The 21,644-nt window shown below is 41.0% G+C and overlaps 1 protein-coding gene across 1 annotated transcript in view; it reads left to right on the top strand.

Annotated features, from left to right (window-relative positions):
• The window catches only part of LGR5 (leucine rich repeat containing G protein-coupled receptor 5), a 189,974-nt gene that overhangs the window by 70,067 nt on the left and 98,263 nt on the right, over positions 1-21,644 (top strand). The window contains 1 exon segment of the mRNA XM_040409920.1: positions 11,495-11,566. Within this exon segment, the coding sequence (XP_040265854.1) occupies positions 11,495-11,566 (72 nt within the window).

A 21,644-nucleotide genomic window follows, 5' to 3' on the forward strand; every position in this document is an offset into this window, starting at 1 on the left:
TTTAGTCCCGGATCGATACGATACCGGTTCTTACTATTTACCGAATCTAGGCTGCGCTGCTGCGGCACCTGAGGGGTTAATTGCCGTGGATCGGCGGATCGCATGCCTTGTTATTGAGGCCGGATGCTGGGTCTGTGATACCGCCGCCGGCACCCGCTGCCTATACTTGAATTAATGTGTTTTACATTCATTGGTGGCGCAGTGTGCAGCCCCTCCCCCAGTATTAGTATAATTGGTTCCATAAAATTGGTTCCCCCAGTATTAGTATAATTCGTTCAATAAAAAAAATTTGTGTAAATTTTTTTTTTGCATGGTATCGAGTATCGCAATACTTTTTTATGGTATCTAAATCAAATCAAAATTTTGGTATCGTGACCACCCTATTACCTACTGGTAAGGATCCTTTGGGTCTCCCCATGTGTGTAACTCCCAATGGCTGGAATTACACAAGCAGTTTTTGTGTCGTTTTTTGAGACAAAGCCTGGAGCACCCAAGAATAGGTTCTTGTTACTCTTCAATATTAAAGTCCATTGTACACATATCTGTCAATTTGTTTTCCGTTTTTTTGTGCAAGTGTAAACTGGGAAGGGTGGGTTCATTTAAAGTCCTTTATTTATTCTTCTGCATTTTCATCACCGGACAGAATGGACATGGGCTATTATGTTCAGTTTGTGTCAAATGAGGGTGTGTGGTTATTATGTCTGAACGTTCCCAAACAAGTCTTTATCCGATTCGCAATCAACACAAAGTTCTCATAGACCACACAAAACAATCCTTTTTGTAATATAAAAAATTGTTTAGAGAGCTTGTCTTTTTTGGTGTGGTTGTCATATTGGATTTCAGTAGTGAAGGAACAGGATACCTGATATTGCTGCCTCTTTTTATCTAACTGGTGAGAGTGCTTGGACTTAGTGGGTGATGATCACAGTGCAACCCAAGGCAACCTGTATAAAACCTTCTAGCCTGGAGCACATCCTTTTTACAGAACCTGATCTCCCTCACATTAGGGTGTATCAGTAGGCATATTGGGAGGCCGCTTTTGTCATTTGCTGTTATCTGTGTCATAAGCATTGTGCTGTATGCTGCAATTGATATCATGTGGTTCTAGTCTGTCCTTTTATATAAAAAGATTACTGGAGATTTTTGAATAATCAGGCTGCTTTTACCATGTTTATTAGTTAAATTTGTTCTGTAATATGTATATCTAATATATGTATCGTACTGGCATTGTTCAACTAAGAATAGGCTACTTGGTAATATGAATGGGAAACATAAAGCATTGTAATTGGTTGTCCTACATATTGTACTGTAATTGACCCTCTAAGAGCCCTTCCTGAAAAGTTTTAAATATGGCTCCTGATTTGTGTTTACAAGAAATGTGTAATACATATGTGCAGACAAGATTTCCTGCCTCGAAATTGTTACATATCTTTACATCTGGCAATGACGTTAGATCTATCTGATAGCTTGTAAAATCCACCAAGGACAAATGCCTTTAATAAAGGAGCCTTGACCTACAATTTTAGGTAATTGTCTGAAATGTGCGCTTGCATATGTTTATATAATACTGACTACATGTGTGAATTATATTCATTTACAAATGTCTTTTCCTGCCTTAATATTTACTTACTTCAGCTGATATATAATAAGCTCACAGTAGAAAAGTGATATGTTTGTCTTGGCTATCATCCCATATGTCCAGTTATGATATGAAGCACTTCAGATGATACATTTTGTGATATAGGATCTTTTTAGAAACCTACACTTACCTAATGGTTCATGTGTAAAAAAGCTGGCAAGACTGAATACTCATCTAATGAAGATACAGTAATTAATATCCAGAATGGTGCACAGTGTTTTTGAAGGATAATATTATAGTTTTTGGGGCAAGCTATGAAAGTATTAATTGGGTCCACCACCTTACTGCCAAATGTCACATTGATGACAGCAAACATTGTATATGGTATTCTTGGCACAGGTACAGTAGCATGGTGGCTGTATGGTTAGCATTGTTACATTGCATTACTGTGGTCTTGGGTTTGATCCTGACCAATATCTACATGTAGTTTGTGTGTTAACTCTTTGTTTGCCTGTGCTTCTTTCAGGTATTTTGGTTTCCTTCCAGACTCCAAACACATTCTAAGAACTAATTGTCTCCCTAATAAAAAAGCAGACCCTAGTGGATTTTAGGGAATGAGACCCCAGATGGCAGCCACTGATTCTCCTAGTCCAGAACTCTCCAATTGAGTCCCTATGGTAAAAAAAATAAGCACATTTCAAATGTTGTATAGAGGCCTAGTTGTAGTTGCTGCACCTACTCATGCAATGACACGAAGGTAAGTATAGGACCAGATGCAGTGGACGGTGGATGCACCTACAAAACCATGTGGCCATTAACAATAAGCAAGGGACTGTCAGTAGTTTTAGCAATGTATAGAAAACAACTGTGGCTTGTGGGGGCCTTGTCAATTTCAGCCATGTCTCAGCCATCCTCAATATCTGGTGCTACCCTAATAAACTCATTGGGGGTCATTTACTAACCAGAAATGTGCCTATAATAGGCATATTTCTGGCGCAGATTGTGGCGCAAAGGTTCTTTGTGCCGCAGTCTGCGACTTTTCCCCACTCACGCCAGGTCTAAAATAGTGGGTGCGGCGTGGGCAGGAAAAGGGACGGGCCAGCAGGTTTAGGTGTAGAGAATGGCCTAAATGTAAGACGGATAGGAAGCTGTCTTACATTTACAAGCGGTGGTGGATCGGCGCCTCTTCATAACTCCAGTGAAACCACCTCAAGCTATAGGTCGGCATCTAAAATGCTAGTCTTAATAAATGACCCCCATTATTTTTAAACTAGACTGGAAAGTTCAAAATTTGTTGCCACTTTAGCAACATTACAGCTAGTTGCAGATTCTTTTTTCCAACATGGTGAGGGTTAGCAGAATAGAGAGGACATGGCTTGGCTGCCAAGCTCCCATATTTGCAACCAGAATTACTTCTCAATGACTAGTAGTTTTGATTTGGTTACAAATTAACTTTCCTTTGTTTGTGGCTGGCTCATTTCCCCATAGGAACATTATCTAGATATTTCATTCCTTCGGCAATTGAAAAAAAAAGTGTTGCTAAAGGGGCATTATTTTTCATTAGTTACTTATTGCCAAAGATTTAATGGTGCCTGCAGCTATCACCCGTGACACTTTATGAGCATAGACTACAAACATTTATTAAGGGAAGCAGTACCATTAAAGCAGCACGTTTTACTGAGGTTTATCACACAGGTTTGTGTGAGCCGTGAAGTTATTGCCTATGTTACAAGGCAGAAACTTTCCAATAAATTGGGAAGGAACTGCAAACTTATGTCCTTGCAACCAAGTCAGGCCCAAGTGAGTTCTGTAGACTTGAATTGTGGTTTCCTCTGCCAGGAACTACTGTGCAGCCCCATCAGGAAGTGCTCTCCATAGTAATATCACATTACATTGCTGGGTAGAAGAAAAAAATCTGTAGAAAAGAGTGAGATAAATGTGGAAATACATTTTATATTACCTTTTGGTTGTATAGAACTACATTTGTGGGTCAGTTTGTGAATCATCACACACTGTAATTCTATGTCCACACGCCTAAAATGCTGAGGATTTGCCTTTGCTTAATTTCTTATGGCAAATCTGCAGTACAGTACCAGCAAAATGGATAAGAATTTAGGAAATCCTATCCACACACTGCATACAAAAACTGCAGTGGAAATTGATCTGCAGTGCGGATTTTAAATCTGCAGCATGTCAATTTATGCTGCAGTTCTCCTCAACATGTTTCTTTGCAATGGTGAAATCCACTGCCATTTCCACAGCAAAATAAAGGATGTAATACATGCGTCGCAGTTTTTACCTTGGAACTGCTGCAAAAGCCGCAGCAGACTTTTCCTTTGAATTTCCAGGCACGTGCGGATGCAACCTTACACGTATATAGTTAAACCACTTTACAAAAAGTAAAAAGAGTGGAAAATAGGATATCACTTTTTGTAAAGAAAGATGGAATTCTTGTCTCATATGACATTGAAAACGTTGCGGTAGTCTCAGCGATTCCACAATTTTTAATTTGTTTTACTTGACAAGTCATCTTCAATACAATATGCAAAGGTTCAGGTTAGGGCTGCACGTGGCCGAACGGGAGAAGATTGCAATGTCGCACTGCTATAGTTGCCACTTGGTCACATCGAAATCCAGCAGGTTTGGATTTCTGCTGCCAGTCGTATCAACGTGCGGGTTGCAACATGACCATATTCACTGACATTAGTTGCAATGTATAATGGGTCTCTTGGGTTTCCCTCATGGCATCAAGCAATTTTCCCTGCCTGCTATTTTTTATGTCTGGCATTTTTGATGGAATCTGTAACAGAAGCCCCTAAATAAGCCGCCAATGCAGATATGAACTAGTCCTATGACATATGTTGCAGAGCTCCTTGCTCTTTTTGCTTTCGTTTGATATGTCTGACTTCCTGTACTGCAGTATGGAGTTCAGTGCAATAATATGTCTCCCTGAATGAGTATTTACTGGTACTTTGATAACTGAGCATAGGAATCATGGAACTCCATAACTAGTAGGGATCGACCGATATTGATTTTTTAGGGCCGATACCGATACCGATAATTTGTGAACTTTCAGGCCGATAGCCGATAATTTATACCGATATTCTGGGAATTTTCATTTTTGAGAAAAAAATAAATTCCTACACAAATCTGCTGAAAATTAATATGTTTATTGTTAATGTGTATTTTTTTTGTTTATTGTTAATGTGTATTTTTTTTTATAAATCTTTTTCATTTATACTTAATATTTTTGTGTTTTTTTTGTTACTAACTTTTAACCCCCTTAGGGACTAGAACCCTTGTCCTATTCCCCCTGATAGAGCTCTATCAGGGTGAATAGGATCTCACACTGTCCCTGCTGCTCTGTGCATAGTGCACACAGCAGCATGGAGCTGAACATGGCAGCCAGGGCTTCAATAGCGTCCTGGCTGCCATGGTAACCGATCGGAGCCCCAGGCTTACACAGCTGGGGCTCCGATCGGAGGAGCAGGGGAGAGGGGATCCTGTGGCCACTGCCACCAATGATTAATACTGGGTGGGGGGGGGCGCACTGCGCCACCAATGTTTTTACTATTGGCCGGGATTGGGATGGGGGTGGGGGGCGCACTGCGCCACCAATGATTAATACTGGGGGGCTTGGGGGGGCGCACTGCGCCACCAATGAAGATAAGTCTCTCGATCATTCATATACAGGAGGCGGGAGCTGGCTGCAGAATCACATAGCCGGCTCCCGACCTCTATCAGCGGTAGCTGCGATCCGCGGCACCTGAGGAGTTAACTACCGCGGACCGCAGCTATTGCTCATAGAGGTCGGGAGCCGGCTATGTGATTCTGCAGCCAGCTCCCGCCTCCTGTATATGAATGAATGAGAGGCTTATCTTCATTGGTGGCTCAGCAGCCACAGCCCCTCCCCTCCTCTTATGTTCTATCCCCTCATTGGCGGCAGCAGCATCACAGGGGGAGGAGACACTGCTTCCTTCTCCCCTGTGCTGCGGAGGGAACACAGAGAGCGCTGAGAGCAGCGCGATCTGTGTTCCCCATACGTTATCGGTATATCGGCAAAATAGATGCCGATACCGATAACGTTCAAAATCCTCAATATCGGCCGATAATATCGGCCAAACCGATAATCGGTCGATCCCTAATAACTAGCGTTAGAATTTGTCCTTGCTGAAAAAATATACAGATCTTTCCTGCAAAGGGAATTATACGTGCTCACTCGCTGTACTGCTATCTGTGTAAGAAAGTGTGGTGACCACAGTGCCACAACCTTATATACACAACCCAGGCCACAAAGTGCCCAACTCAACCGCCATTGCTGTCAAGAATCAGTGGACTGTGCAAGAATGCAGCATGGCGAACAAAATCACAAGACACAGCTGACCACCACGCACAAACTTCAGATTTTGGATATAAGCACTTTGTAGGTATTCGGGTACCTTCACACTTGTGGTAGAGGATTCCAGAAGGCAGTTCTGTATTCGGCGCAGGCGCAGTGACTGTCGGACCTCTCCCTGCGCCGGCATCTTCGCAGATTGCTAGTGTCAGACAGCTAAATAGGTAAAAATCTGGTGGTAGAAACCCTTTAAAGGTCTGCGCATGCGCAGACCGGAAGAACGGATCCGTTTTGCCAGAACACTTGGGGCCGATCTGGCATTAATGCATTTCAATGGAAATTAATGCTGGATTCGGCATTCTGGCAAGTGTTCCAGATTTTTGGCCGGAGAGAAAACTGCAGCATGCTGCAGTATTTTCTCCAGCCCAAAAACGTAAGAGGGACTGAACTGATGTATCCTGATGCATCCTGAAGGGATTGCTCTCCATTCAGAATGCATTAGGATAAAACTGATCAGTTATTTTCCAGTATAGAGCCCCTAGGACGGAACTCAATGCCGGAAAAGAAAAACGCTAGTGTGAAAGTACCCTTAGGGGGAGAACATACAGTGAATATGAGGCAGCCTCTGAGTGCCAGCCTGTAGACCCCTCACTAGACACATGGTCATTAGAGGTACACCACTGACATTGTTTAATCACTAACTGCATGTACTGTAAGGCCCCTTTCACACAAGCGAGTATTCTCCGCGGGTGCCATGCGTGAGGCGAACGCATTGCGCCCGCACGGAATCCGGAGCCATTCCTTTCAATGGGTCTGTGTACATGAGCATTGGTTTTCATGCATCACTTGTGTGTTGCGTGAAAATTGCAGCATGTTCTATATTCTGCGATTTTCATGCATGCTGGCCCCATAGAAGTGAATGGAGCTGCGTGAAAATCGCATCCGCAAGCAAGTGCGGATGTGATGCGTCTTTCACTGCTGGTTGTTAAGAGATGTTTGTAAACCTTCAGTTCTTTATCACGCGCGTGCAAAACGCATTAAATCGCATTGCACCTGTGCGATAAAAACTGAACGCGATCGCAGACAAAACTGAATAAACTTGCTTGCGAAATCACACATTTTTCACTGACCGCATCCGCAACGCATCCGGACCTAATCTGCTCACGCTCGTCTGCAAGGGGCCTAAGGCATCTTAAAACTTGCAGAGACCTTGAGTGCACTTCACTGTTAGGCTCCTTTCACACTAGCGTTCGGGGCTCCCCTTGTGAGCTCCGTTTGAAGGGTCTCACAAGCGGCCCCGAACGCATCCGTACTGCCCTAATGCATTCTGAGTGGACGCGGATCCGCTCAGAATGCATCAGTCTGGCGGCGTTCAGCCTCCGCTCGGGCACAGCAAGCTGCTTGCAGCGTTCGGGTGTCCGCCTGGCCGTGCGGAGGCAAACGGATCCGTCCAGACTTACAATGTAAGTCAACGGGGACGGATCCGTTTGAAGTTGACACAATATGGCTCAATCTTCAAACGGATCCGTCCCCCATTGACTTTCAATGTAAAGTCTGGACGGATCCGTCTGAACAACTTTCACACTTAGAATTTTTTCTAAGCTATAATGCAGACGGATCCGTTCTGAACGGATCCAAACGTCTGCCTTATAGGAGCGGATCCGTCTGTGCAGACAGCAGACGGATCCGCTCCGAACGCAAGTGTGAAAGTAGCCTTACTTGCACTTGTTTGATTAAAGTGGTTAATGTGTAGTTTATATGCTTTCTTACTTGTTTAGCAGATAGTTTCTTCGGTGTAACTTTCTAAGAAGACATCTTTCAGGAATATGTCATTTGGCTGTAGGGGAGTCATACTATGATTGCAGTGGTTTTTGTAAGCTTGAGGGCTACATTTACACAACCGTTGTGTGTTTTGCGGTCCGCAAATCGCGGATCTACAAAACACGGATGGCGTCCGTGCGCGTTCCGCAAACTGCGGCTCAGATGCGGACCGAAACAACGGCCGTGTGCATGAGGCCTAATGCTTATGGCTTGGGAATTAATGTCTTTCTTTTCAGGCTAGGTTCACACAATAAAATCGGCCGCAGAAAAATCAGTGGCAGAATTATTAGCTGAAAACAGGTCATATTGGTCGTGGTTATGTATTTTAGAACAGTTTTTTTGTTTTTCTGCTTCTTTGGAAATCCACATCAAATCTGGTTGGTTGAAGGGTACTTTACTATTACTATATAGTAGCTACCATATTTGTCTGTTAAGATATAAAAGTAGGATTTGTAGTTTACTTCAGACTGTTATTTATTAAGTGGAGATTGACACTCGCTAAGAGATGTTATATTAGTAGATTCCGTCTTTTCCCATTCTTGTTAGATTAGTAGATTTGTCTTTTTTTCACTATTGTTTATTTGAAAGACATAGGAGAACTGTCGGTGGTGAAATTGTAATTTTTTGGGGGGAAGTTCGGTGACCGGAATTACCGCTTACAGTTGTGATTGGACATGTTCCATTTTGATAGGTCATTGGTATTATAGCTCTCTCCTCTGCTGCATTTGTTTCTGTTGGCCATCCATGTTTAGTCCAATAGTTTGCCTATTTTTTTATAAATTCTTTTATTACATAATACTACGAAAAACAGAAATCAAAGCTTGACATAAATCAATACATTAAACAACTGGAAATACAAAAAGCAATTGCATCCAGAAATATTTACTGAAGAATAAAATGTTTAAACCAAAAATATTATACTAGAGAAATGGTAGGGGGAAAGGAGAGGATGGGAAAGGGGGCATCAGATCTTGAGCAAAGAATACCTACCGGTCCAACTAAGTTACTTGAATCTGTAGATTTGGTTAACTTTATCAATCCATTACTGAATGATTGGAAGGTGATTATGCAGCCAGTGTGGAGGAAGTAGTGGTTAAGCAGCTGGCCGTGAGAGTGTTTTTTGACAGGGAATAGTCTTTCGAAGGCCTAGCTAAAACCACCATGTCAATTGTTATGCAGACATCTGAGCCCACAATTTGACAGAAGCATGGTATTTGTATTTTCTTAGTTTATTCATTGTTTGTCACATAGAAACATAGAATGTGTCGGCAGATAATAACCATTCGGCCCATCTAGTCTGCCCAATAGACTGAGTACTATGGATAGCCCCCGGCCCTATCTTATATGAAGGATAGCCTTATGCCTATCCCATGCATGCTTAAACTCCTTCACTGTATTTGCAGCTACCACTTCTGCAGGAAGGCTATTCCATGCATCCACTACTCTCTCAGTAAAGTAATACTTCCTGATATTACTTTTAAACCTTTGCCCCTCTAATTTAAAACTATGTCCTCTTGTAGCAGTTTTTCTTCTTTTAAATATTCTCTCCTCTTATTGAATTGGGCCCCATTATAAGTTTTGCTGTGTTCGCTATCTCATCACTTTTTACAATTTTTATGTGCATTTTTATGTGCATTACTCTTGTGCTTTAGCCTGTAACATCACTACTTGTTTAATTTTCGTGCTGTATCTTTAGAAGCTTATCTTTGCACTAAGACATTACTACATTTTACTTAAGCTGGGACATAACTGTGTATAATGTTGTACTGTGACAGCAGTATTTCTGTGACACCTGTGCTGTAACTTCAGTGAGTTAAAAGGGTTTTCCAGGACAAAGCAGGTCCCACCTTACTTGCAAATAATGCTTCTGTAGGAGAAAGTTTGTAATATACTTACTGTCTTGAAGTTTCATGGATTGGCTGCTGGGCCCGGAAAAACCTTGATTGCTTTACAGTGGCTTTACCGTGTGTGTTCTGCTTACTGGGACATCACTGGTTGCATTATCCATTTTACTGTGGCATCATTGCATTGTGCCTGTGTATAACGGAAAGACACCAGCACAGAGTGTAGATGAAAATACAGTAATAAGCTTTTCATGTTCTGAACAGGTAGCTAAATGTGCTTGAAGTGGAATAAGACAACTTTCCAAATTTTGTTGGGAGGCCTCCATGGTTACTTGTTACACTCCATTAGTGTAAACTGGGACATTTGCTTATGTAATTATAGCAACATTAAAGGAGCTGCAGGAATATCTGGCAAGTACTTGCTGTGTGGTACATGTGACAACAATCTCCCGTATTCTTCATATGTCTGACTACGGGTAGAGTGGCAAGACGAAAGCCATTTCTTACGAAGAAAAACATCCAAGCCAGGCTACATTTTGCAAAACCACACCTGAAGTCTCCTAAAAGCATGTGGGAAAAGGTGTTAGGGTCTGATGAAACCAAGGTTGAACTTTTTGGCCATAATTCCAATAGATATGTTTGGTGCAAAAACAACACTGCACATCACCAAAAGAACACCATACCCACAGAGAAGCATGGTGGTGGCAGCATCATGCCAAGGGGCTGTTTTTCTTCAGCTGGAACTGAGGCCTTAGTTAAAGGGGTTCTGCACTTTTATTTAACTGATGATCTATCCTCTGGATTGATCATCAGCTTCTGATCGGCGGGGGTCCGACACCCGGGACCCCCGCCGATCAGCTGTTTGAGAAGGCAGCGGCGCTCCAGCAGCGCCGCGGCCTTCTCACTCTTTACCGCCGGCCCACTGACGTCACGACTAGTATCAACTAGCGTGGCCGGGGCTAAGCTCCATTCAAGTGAACAGAGCTTAGCCCCGCCCACTCTAGTTGATACTAGTCGTTACGTCAGTGGGCCGGCAGTAAACAGTGAGAAGGCCGCGGCGCTGCTGGAACACCGCTGCCTTCTCAAACAGCTGATCGGCGGGGGTCCCGGGTGTCGGACCCCCACCGATCAGAAGCTGATGATCTATCCAGAGGATAGATCATCAGTTAAATGAAAGTGCAGAACCCCTTTAAGCTACAGGGAATTATGAACAGTTCCAAATACCAGTCAATATTGGCACAAAACCTTCAGACTTCTGCTAGAAAGCTGAACATGAAGAGGAACTTCATCTTTCAGCATGACAATGACCCAAAGCATACATCCAAATCAACAAAAGAATGGCTTCACCAGAAGAAGATTAAAGTTTTGGAATGGCCCAGCCAGAGCCCAGACCTGAATCCGATTGAAAATCTGTGGGGTGATCTGAAGAGGGCTGTGCACAGGAGATGCCCTCGCAATCTGACAGATTTGGAATGTTTTTGCAAAGAAGAGTGGGCAAATCTTGCCAAGTCAAAATATGCCATGCTGATAGACTCATACCCAAAAACACTGAGTGCTGTAATAAAATCAAAAGGTGCTTCAACAAAGTATTAGTTTAAGGGTGTGCACACTTATGCAACATATTATTTTATATTTTTTCTTCCCTCTACCTAAAAGATTTCAGTTTTTCAATTGAGTTGTACAGTTTATAGGTCACATTAAAGGTGGATAAAGTTCTGATTTATCATTGTATCATTTTTTTTTACATCACAGAAACCTGACATTTTAACAGGGGTGTGTAGACTTTTTATATTCACTGTACATCAGAAACATTGGATAACTATTGGTACGTTATAAGTATAATTTGAGTGCCAAGTTGGTAAAAATTTCTCATTTTAAATACATTACCAACTCAATTTCTTTTCTCTCCTGCAGAGATCTCAGCATGAACAACATAACCAGGCTGCCCTCTGGCACCTTGCATACCTTGCATTATCTTGAGGAACTGTAAGTATGTTTTCCAAATTTTTACAATGCTTTGGACCTATATATGTGTGTTTGCTGTGAGAATAGGAAAACTTCAGAAACCATCTGCACTGACATGTTCAGCGGACACATTGGAAACATTTGTTCTACAAAACCCAAATCCTTGTGATTTGTAGAGAGAAACAATACACAAGGGACAGGACTATAGTTTTTTTTCAGCAGTGGCTTCATCATGCAAATATAAAGTCTAAAACCTAAGCTGGAAAGTTTCTTGGAAATACTTAAGCGACAGGATATTAAAAATTTCGGGACTTCTCATGTTTATTAAAATAGACAGTAAAGTTTTAATGAAAAACGGTTGTTTGGGTTTGATTATGTCATGAACATTGAAATGAAGTTTTATTACAGCATAACGCAAACTAATTTCTTTTAATAAAGAATTTTCTCTCTATAAATGGGACTTCAGGAGAGCCCCATGCTAATTTTATATAGATGCACACACATACTGTATTCTTGTAACTAATTTTCAGATTTGCCGTGGGGTCTTCACTACTATATAATGTGTGTTGCACTACTAGATATCTTAAAGTAATAGTTCCTAAACACAGGGGCGGACTGGCCATAGACCCTTCAAGGAAATTTCCTAGTGGGCCAATGGCCAGGGGCCCTGGTCAGCAGCCGCAGATGCCCTCCTGAATTCAATTGTATGTCCTCAGGATGGTGGTAGAGTTGAATACTGTGTTGGGGGCATGGGAACCCACGACTACCTGCCCTGCTGTTCACCCTCATAAGACACATGCTATTGCTGTCCCTGCCTACTTGTATTGGCCCTGCAGTGTTGTGTCACCCCACCTTCTGTGAATTTGTACCCACCTAAAACATGGGGCCAATTTTAGGTTTTTATCCAGGGCTACTTAAAGTTCCTAGTCTACCCTTGTCCAAACCTGTGTCAATTACCCAAAATTTGGGTAATTTGGATTTTTTCTTGTGTACGAACTTATGAACCCAATATATTTGAAAAACTCCCAAAGTATTATTTAAGTTTCTAAGCTCCTACTGTATATGTGTAAAGTAGGATTTTCCACGTATGCCTTCATAAAGAACACAAATAGATTTTTTATTTTTTTTTGCTGAACCCAAATTAGAAGTACTCTGTCTCTATTTGCTTCCAATTATGAGGATCTAGTAAGTTGGAGCAGTGGTATTTTTCTCATTAGCTGGGACCTGGGTGATGAAATATTCTAGATGAATAATTACCAATTTGTTGTGGCTGCTAAAATGCTTAGAAGTGTTTCAAGTAAAGGCAATGCATCAATTATACTGTTCACTCCATATTTTTTATTCATGTCTCTTCACTTATCATATATGATTTTCTATGCAATTAGGCTACTTTCACTCTTGCGTTAAAGTTTTCCGGTATTGAGTTCCGTCCTCGGGGCTCAATACCGGAAAAAAACTGATCAGTTTTATCCTAATGCATTCTGAATGGAGAGCATTCCGTTCAGGATGCATCAGTTCAGTCCCTCTTACATTTTTTGGCCGGAGAAAATACCGCAGCATGCTGCAGTTTTCTCTCCGGCCAAAAATAATGAACACTTCCCGGAATGCCGGATCCGGCATTAATTTACATTGAAGTGTATTAGTGCCGCATTAAGTGTTCCGGCAAAACGGATCCGGCTTTAAAAATGCAGAAAAAATTAATACCAGATCCGTTTTTCCGGATTATACCGGTTAGACGGATCCGGTATTGCAATGCATTTGTGAGACAGATCTGCATCCGGATCTGTCTCACAAATGCATCCGTTTGCGTCCGGATTGCCATCGACGGAACTGTCTGCCGGAATCCTCTGCCGCAAGTGTGAAAGTACCCTAAGTGTTTTACTTACATTGGGTGAAAAGGATGTTCTAGTAAGTGCTTTTGGCAAATAAAGGAAAATGGCTTTGGGACGCACAGTCTTAAAGGGAGCTATAACTATCTTATATTCCCAAATGAATCTCTAATTATTTGACAAGTTTGAAAGGTAACCAGTATCTTCACCATACAATTGATGCTTTGACTTGGAGAATTACGAATTAGAGAAATGGGAAATTCATATGCATATTTGGAAATCCCTGTGTTATCTGATTGGCCTTCCTTGCAACCACTGGGGAGATCAGATTGCTTGCCACTGCCATACTCATTCTGCATCTCCAAAATCTTATCCTCTAAAGCTACACTTTGACTTAGGACTAGTTTGTGCTGGCATTCATTTCACAGTGATGTCAGCCTGCTTTACCTGGCAGAGCCTGAGTGTTGGAAGTGAATTTGATTCTTTAAGGTTATTCACCCGCATAATAAACTGTCAGTGTTTTTTCTAACCAATCTTCTTGTATATAACAAATACTAAGATTTATAAAGTAAAATTGGTATAACTAAAAAAGCCACATGGCACACAATGACAATGGAAGGCTGGGAAATTAAATTAATGACCTATTTGTTTTATGATTATGAAATATCCATTTATCCTTTATTCCAGATTATAAATCTGCTTCCATCTTGTTCCTTCAGTAACCAGTACACTAAAGCTAGGTTTACACACATATGTTTTGAACCTTTTTCTTCCCATCTTTTTTTTCTTCCATTATTCGCGGGTGACGCTAGGTAGGCTCGTCCCCGTCCCCGCCTGCCATTGGCTACTCCCACCCGACACCAGATGTTTTCATCCGTGCACACGGAGAAGCAGCAGCGGCAGTGCAGGGAGCGGCGCGGGATAAGTATATTCCCTGTGAGGGGCCCGGCACATAGGGGGGCTGTTTATGGTATTGGATAACCCCTTTCATTATTTGATATATGATATACAAAGCTGCCTGAACGATTTATCATTAGACACCATGAAATGCCCTCATCTAAGCAGAAATTTACCAGAAGTGGTGAGAAAAGGGGGTGTGGAGAGGGTGAGTCAAAGCATGTCCGCCAAATTTCTCTTTTTTCACGCCAGTTTTCTCTTGTGAATAAAAACAGAAATCTACAGCAGCTAGGAGGCTGCCATAGGTTTTAGACTGTCGCACAGCCTGCCAGAGGATGAGACAAATCATTGAGAGGCCTGCACTTCTACATAAATTTGGTGCATCTTCCGGCTACACAGGGGGAAACAACCAGCGTGGAAAATGTCCCCTTTAGTGCTTAGTTTAGCTGAGCATCTTTTTAATGCAAACAGCTCGCTAAATCGTGGCTTGCTATTCCCCCTCTAATAAGACCCTAATGCTTTATACTAACCGTTGTATGGATACTTATTGTAAATGCCATTTAAATGCCTGAAACGGATCTTATCAGAGTCAAGGTTAAGAAAAATAAAAGTACAATATTTACATGGACCATTCATGGACATGCATACGAAGGCTGGCGGATATTTAATATTTTACAGTATTTATCTGAAAAATGTTAAGGACCATGAAGGATCCAAAAGAATACTAATAGAACAGATGCAAACTCTATGACACCACTGAAATTAATAAGTTGTGTTGATGGAGTTGTACTTTATAAGGCTACTTTCACACCTGCGTTTAGGTCGGATCCGTCTGGTATGTGCCCAGACGGATCCGCACCTATAATGCAAACGCTTAGATCCGTTCAGAACGGATCCGTTTGCATTACCATTACCATGATAATGCAAACGGATCAGTTTTGACTTTACATTGAAAGTCAATGGGAGACGGATCCGTTTGAAAATTGAGCTATACTGTGTCAACTTCAAACGGATCCGTCCCCATTGACTTACATTGTAAGTCTGGACGGATCCGTTTGCCTCCGCACGGCCAGGCGGACACCTGAACGCTGCAAGCTGCGTTCAGGTGTCCGCCTGCTGAGCGGAGCGGAGGACAAACGGAGCCAGACTGATGCATTCTGAGCGGATCCGCATCCATTCAGAATGCATTAAGGCTGGACGGATCCGTTCGGGGCCGCTTGTGAGAGCCTTCAAACGGAACTCACAAGCGGAGCCCCGAACGCTAGTGTGAAAGTAGCCTAATCAAACATTGTGTCATCAAGTAAGCAAAAAAGCTGGAGTGAATGAAACCGAAAGCAAATTTGGTTATTTAGCAGCAGCGTTTTCAGAATGTATTCTTAATGGTTGTGGAAGAGATATCCTTGAAAGTTATTCCTCCCCTGTCAAGTCTGTGAGAGATGATGGCACATAAGGTTGTGTAAACATGTTATTATCTTTTGAAACCTTGATTTATTTTCATCAGTACTGACATGGAAAATGTGTTTCTAGTATATGGATATGGAACAAATGTGACCAATTCCTTAAAACAAAACTGGAAAACTCGTGTATCTTCTCTAACAGAATAGTCCCAATCAACCAAATTTCCAGGCATGTTTATAGAAATATATAACACATACATTTAACTATAACTCTGGTTAATGAAGCATCGAAATGTTCATCTTCAACTCCTGCCTTTCACAATTTAGTGTCTGTCAGTATATAAACATTTTTGCCTAAAGGCTGGAAGTGCTTTAATACCAAATACAATACCATATACTCTCCTGTTTAGGCTGCTGCTCCAGCTCTGTCTGTGCCAGTCTCCTTTACTTCCAAGTAGTAGTCATGTGGTGTCTAAGCATATGACCGCTACTTCCAATCGCTGGTCTCAGCAGTTTCACCACCATCGATTGGCTGCAGCATTTGCATGCTTAGAAGGCATGTGACCATTGGCTGTAAATAAATGAGACTGCAGTGTCTCAAACTGGTCCTTATTTGTCATATTTTAATTTTAAATGCTCTCAGCCTTCGGGGGGGGGAAAAAAAACATACTTGACAACCTTTTAAATTGTATCATGTATGATATATTAATAAGCATGTCTAAATTTAGAACCCTCTTTAAGGGTTTGTCCGACCCACAGTTTGCACAGATATGTGTGATAGAGAGAGGTACACATGATACTGAGCATTGAATTTACAGGTCCATAAGCAGGCATGTCAGGGGAGGTACGACTTGAAAAAAAAATGAAAAATGCAGAAAACAACAGAGATATATCTAAATGTATTATTACATATCAAAAGTCACATACAGTTTATCATGAAAAATCACCGTCAGGAGAATATGTCACCAGTTTTATGCTGCCCTATCTGAGGGCAATATAAAGTAGTGACAGATACCCTGTGTCAATATGCAGTAGAGTTAAAAAAAAAAAAAATTTTATTAGGTATAACACAAGCTGAGGACTGTGTTAAGCCTGGGATCCTCAATATTCACCTGTTGCTGATTGGCAGCTTTCCCCTTACTGTGTCCTAAATATATATTGTATATAGTGTAATTTAATACCTGTTATTGTAGTTTCACACATGCGGAGAAGCAATCCGGCAGGCTGTTCTGGCAGAGGAATAGCCTGACATAGTTCTCCAGGTCCAGCCTAGCCAAAAACTGGCATTCACCGCCGGAGCCCATTTACAATCGTGGGATCCTGCGTAGATCCGGCCACTCCCCGGCATTTATGCCGGGATTTGGCCAGACAAAAACTGTTGTGTGTTACTATAATTGTCCTACTGAATCACAGCATAAATGCTGGGGAGCTGCCGAATTCCGAATCGTATTCGAGTCTATGGGGTCCGGTGGGCATACGTCACTTTGTGGCTATGCCCGATCCGGAGGACTCTGGATCTGGAATGTGTCAAAGAAGCTTTATTTATAATTTATTTATTCAGTTATTATACATTCCACACATTCACAAAACTAAATTCAAAGCAATAAGTCCTCCACAAATTACCCCGATTCTGGGAAGAAAATTGTCTGTCATCCATGCAGAGTGAAAAGGAAATGTGCAAGTATAGTGTAGTAGTTCTATAAATGTATACATTAAATGTAAAATGATATCACAACTGAAAGATGTGTGTCAAAGGCATGTGCTAGAAGATTTGCACATTGACATCAAACAGATCTTTGCTCTTCTCTGAAATGTGAACCATGCAATGTTGTAATGCTGATATCTATATGATCACCACTTGGAGTAGCTGGACGTATTCTTGTTCTGTCAATTATAATTTTAGGAATTAGGCTGTCCCTTCTCAAAGCAAAATAGGTCTTCCAGCAGTATTAACATCAACGTCTAGGTCACGGAGTTCTGCAAATTTAGTACAAACTACATCGTAACCCACACCTATAATTAAGTAACTTTATAATATGAGAAAAACTGTTGAGTTAAAGAGTTGGAATGTCATAAATAAACCTGAGATGGTGTGAAATACATATTAAGATGTAGTAATGGGTTCTTAGCTGGCAGACACTTGGTCACATGATCCACATGATAGCATTTTGTGTCCTTTTGGGAGACGTGATAATTATTTTGGGCCATCACCACAGTAAATAGTAAATTATTTTAGAACATTCTAGCCAAACTATTACACATTTATGGAAAAAACAAAAATGGATAAAAGGTCATGTATTGCATTGTTTTAAATGCTCAATTAGGATTTAGTATATTTACCTTTTTTTGTGTATTGGTTGGGAAAAGTCTAATGTAAATCTACCAGATTCGTAGTATGCGGACCCTTGGGAGCAGAATATTGCAATGTAAAATTATATTTGTGAACAATACAACTTTTGTAAGCCTCACAATTTCTAAAGTTACAGTTTAGGTGGACATATAGCTCACATAGACGTTGGCCAATCACTTGTTTAGCCATTTACTATTGCACTTTACTACCTAATGAACAGTGTGTGTGTGCGTGTGTCTGATGATTGCACATGTCTTTTTAATAAGGAGATCAGAATATGCTGCCACAATTCTCTGGCATTGACAGGGTTACAGAATTGGCCATGTTGGAATTCAACATGCCTGCTTATTCTTTCCCTCTGCTTCTCCGACTGGGAGAGGATCAGTGGGCCCCCATAATTATTAGATAGTTCAGGGCTCCAGATCGTGTCCAAAAGAATTTAGAGTCTTTTAACCATTTTCAACTAGCTCACTGGAGCAACCAAGCACCATACAAGCATTGCAATATACATGTACAGCGCGGAATTAAAGCACATACTCTTGTACTCTAGCAGCTGGGGACCCCTATGAAAACACCAGGGTGGACTGGGAACTTAAAGTGGCACTGAGAACCTAAAAGTGACCCTTTGTTGTAGGTGAGTCCAAATTGACAGGAGACGGAGCAACACAGGGACAACACGAGTAGACAGTAAACTAGTACTGTAGTGAAGCTCAAAATACCACCCCTGCAGAACCAAATACCACAGTGCAGTACAAAATACCACCACTCTCGCTGTAGTATTCAAGTTTATCACCTGATGATCCTACATTAATTAATGTGGAGAGCATCAGATCATTATGTACATGGCCGGTGGCTGTGAGAAGGGCTTAGGCAACCCCCTTGGTCTTCAGCCTACTGGGAAATTTCCATGTAGAGTCTATGGCCAGTCCATCTCTGGAAAAGATTAAAGCAATTTATTACTGCTTCTGCCTTCTCTTTTTCTCAGTACATAACGCTCATGCTAGGCTGCTTCCTCTATTAGACCCAGCGATCACGTAATTACCTGATGTTCTCAGGCATAGCAGATCAGCTCTGCTTGTATAAAATGCCCCACTGGGAACTACTTTCCCCTGTAACTGGGTCTTCTTTGGATGCCCCAGTTACAGTAAAAAAGTGCAAAAGAAAACATATAATGACCTCTTGTGGAATATATGATAAATTTATTGCTAACTATGTCCTGCTTTAGACAGAGATAATAACGCTGTGATAGCAGGACCTCTCTCAGTTCTAGTCAACCAAACTTAGACAATCAAAGAACCCTATATTAATCTAAGTTCAGTTCAGTAGAACCATTGATAGTCTTCAATAGGCTTCAATCAGCTACCCTTGATATGTTGGAATTTTTTTTACACTTTTTTTTTATTTTATATTCAAAGGTAATCTATACATGCATCCACCCACACTCAATCACATTTCCACATGCAACAATTGTACAATTAGCCACTGAGCAATGTCTTGGACTTACAATGGTTGTTATTATTCACCAGTGGGAATATAAAAGAAAACTTGGTCACTATCCTATCCTCCAACTTAGGTTGAATAGCAGGCGTGATACTAACCCCAAAGAACTGTTTTGCAGCCCCTGCGGCAGAAATGGAGTGTACCTGTTTGTTAGCATCTCAATTTCTATACAAGTCTATGTTTCCTGTGTTTAAACAAAGCACAGATATCCTGTCTGATAAGAAAGGCATTGAAAATGAAGACTATGGAAACAGCCAAGGAGTGTTTCTGATAGTAACTCAAGCTTTGAAATGTTGCCTAAAAAAAAAAAAAAAACTAAACGAATCAGAGTATCTGTGAAGTCTAATGAAGAATGCCAAAAGGATATGCTGCCAAAAACAGTTGATCATTGTTCAAAGGGGGGCATATCCACTTTCTTTTGAGATATTAAAGAGTTTGTTCTGCTCACACAAAGGTAGGGCAAAGCTGGAGAGCTGCCAAGTCATCCTTTGTTCCTCATCACCATTGTGCAGTCATTGGGAGCAGGTGCTTTCACGGAACAAGGGAGAAAAGTGAAAACACATGCATCTAGTGGCTCTAATATGGAGGTGTTATCGATGATCCCTGCACAAATTAGCTTTAAGTGAACAATAACACTTTCTATTCAAATTTAAGGAGACAAGGAGCCTTACACTACACTCAAGACCAGTGCAGCTGGAGAGAAGTTGAAGTCTTTCATTTCATAGAGATTTGCTAAAATCTGTAGTTATAGATACTTCCATCTTGCTCTATATGAATCATAACGTGTCCGGGAATATTTTAGAGATTACGTAAACACCTGTTAATAAGGATGTGTCAGGAGAGTAAGAAAATGGTTTTGAGAATGTAACACCATCGGATGATAGAAGCATAGCTAAACCAGGAAAATACATTTCTCTTGTCTTAAACTGAAACAATTGAAGATAAGTACTAAACATATCAATATCAATTAGCTATGTGAGTTAAACTTCTCTATGCAAAGTCAAAATAATATTCAGTTTCACAAGTAATGTCCTAAGGCTGCTCTTACACATAATGGCATAAACACCATATTTTGCTCCAGAAACTGCCATACATACATTGGGACTTTAAAGGCAACAGCCCCAAAAAAAATTCTTCTAGTTAAAGTAAGCCTAATATTATAAACATTTTTTGGCTGTTCCCTTTTTAAAAAATGCTTATATGCCAATATACTGTATTCCCAGAAAAATGTTAGTATATCTCCACCTGCTGTTTCTGTTGAAAAGACTTTGTGTCCACCTCAGTAAAGCTCCTCTCTCTCTCTGCTCCTTCCTGTGTTCGAGAAGTTCCTGTGCAAGGGATTCTTGGTGTGGTGAGCCAGCTACCTCTGAAGCTGCAGCTTCAGGGAATATCTAGAAATCTAAGTATTTTTTTCTAAAATAAATGTAAATGCAAAAAAAAAATTTTGAATTAGAAACTGGATTTAATGATATGACATTTTTTTAAAATAAATGTAAATGCAAAAAAATGCTTATAATTATGGACTGGATTTAACATTATGCCATAACCCCTTTAAAGGCTATGAACACCTTCAGGGGCAATTTTCTTATCATTGCATTTTACTCAATTTGGGGGAAAAAAAAATGCTTAACTGATCTATGTTAAAAAATGTTCAGCAGTTTTTGTGCTACAGCCTTCAGTTTAAGTATATCTGCAGACTGTCATGTTTTCTGTTTTAAATTGGATTGTCAGAGAACTTTTTTGACGCTAAATTCTAAGGGTGCTGCTACATGTTCAGTAGTATCTGTCTTTAGTTCTTTTCCTCACTTTATGACCTATACCTGATTTTGGCTTAAAAAACTGCATAAAAAATCTGAACGTGTAGCAGCATAAGGATATGGCTTAAATGGGTGTTTATGACCTGTCAGGAGTTCAGAGGCAAGGGCAACATGTTAGGGCTCTTTCACACTTGCGTTCTTGTCTTCCGGCATAGAGTTCCGTCGTCGGGGCTCTATGCCGGAAGAATCCTGATCAGGATTATCCTAATGCATTCTGAATGGAGAGAAATCCGTTCAGGATGCATCAGGATGCATCAGGATGTCTTCAGTTCCGGAACGGAACGTTTTTTGGCCGGAGAAAATACCGCA

This window comes from Bufo bufo, chromosome 1, assembly GCF_905171765.1.
Source record: "Bufo bufo chromosome 1, aBufBuf1.1, whole genome shotgun sequence".
Classification (NCBI taxonomy): Eukaryota; Metazoa; Chordata; class Amphibia; order Anura; family Bufonidae; genus Bufo; species Bufo bufo.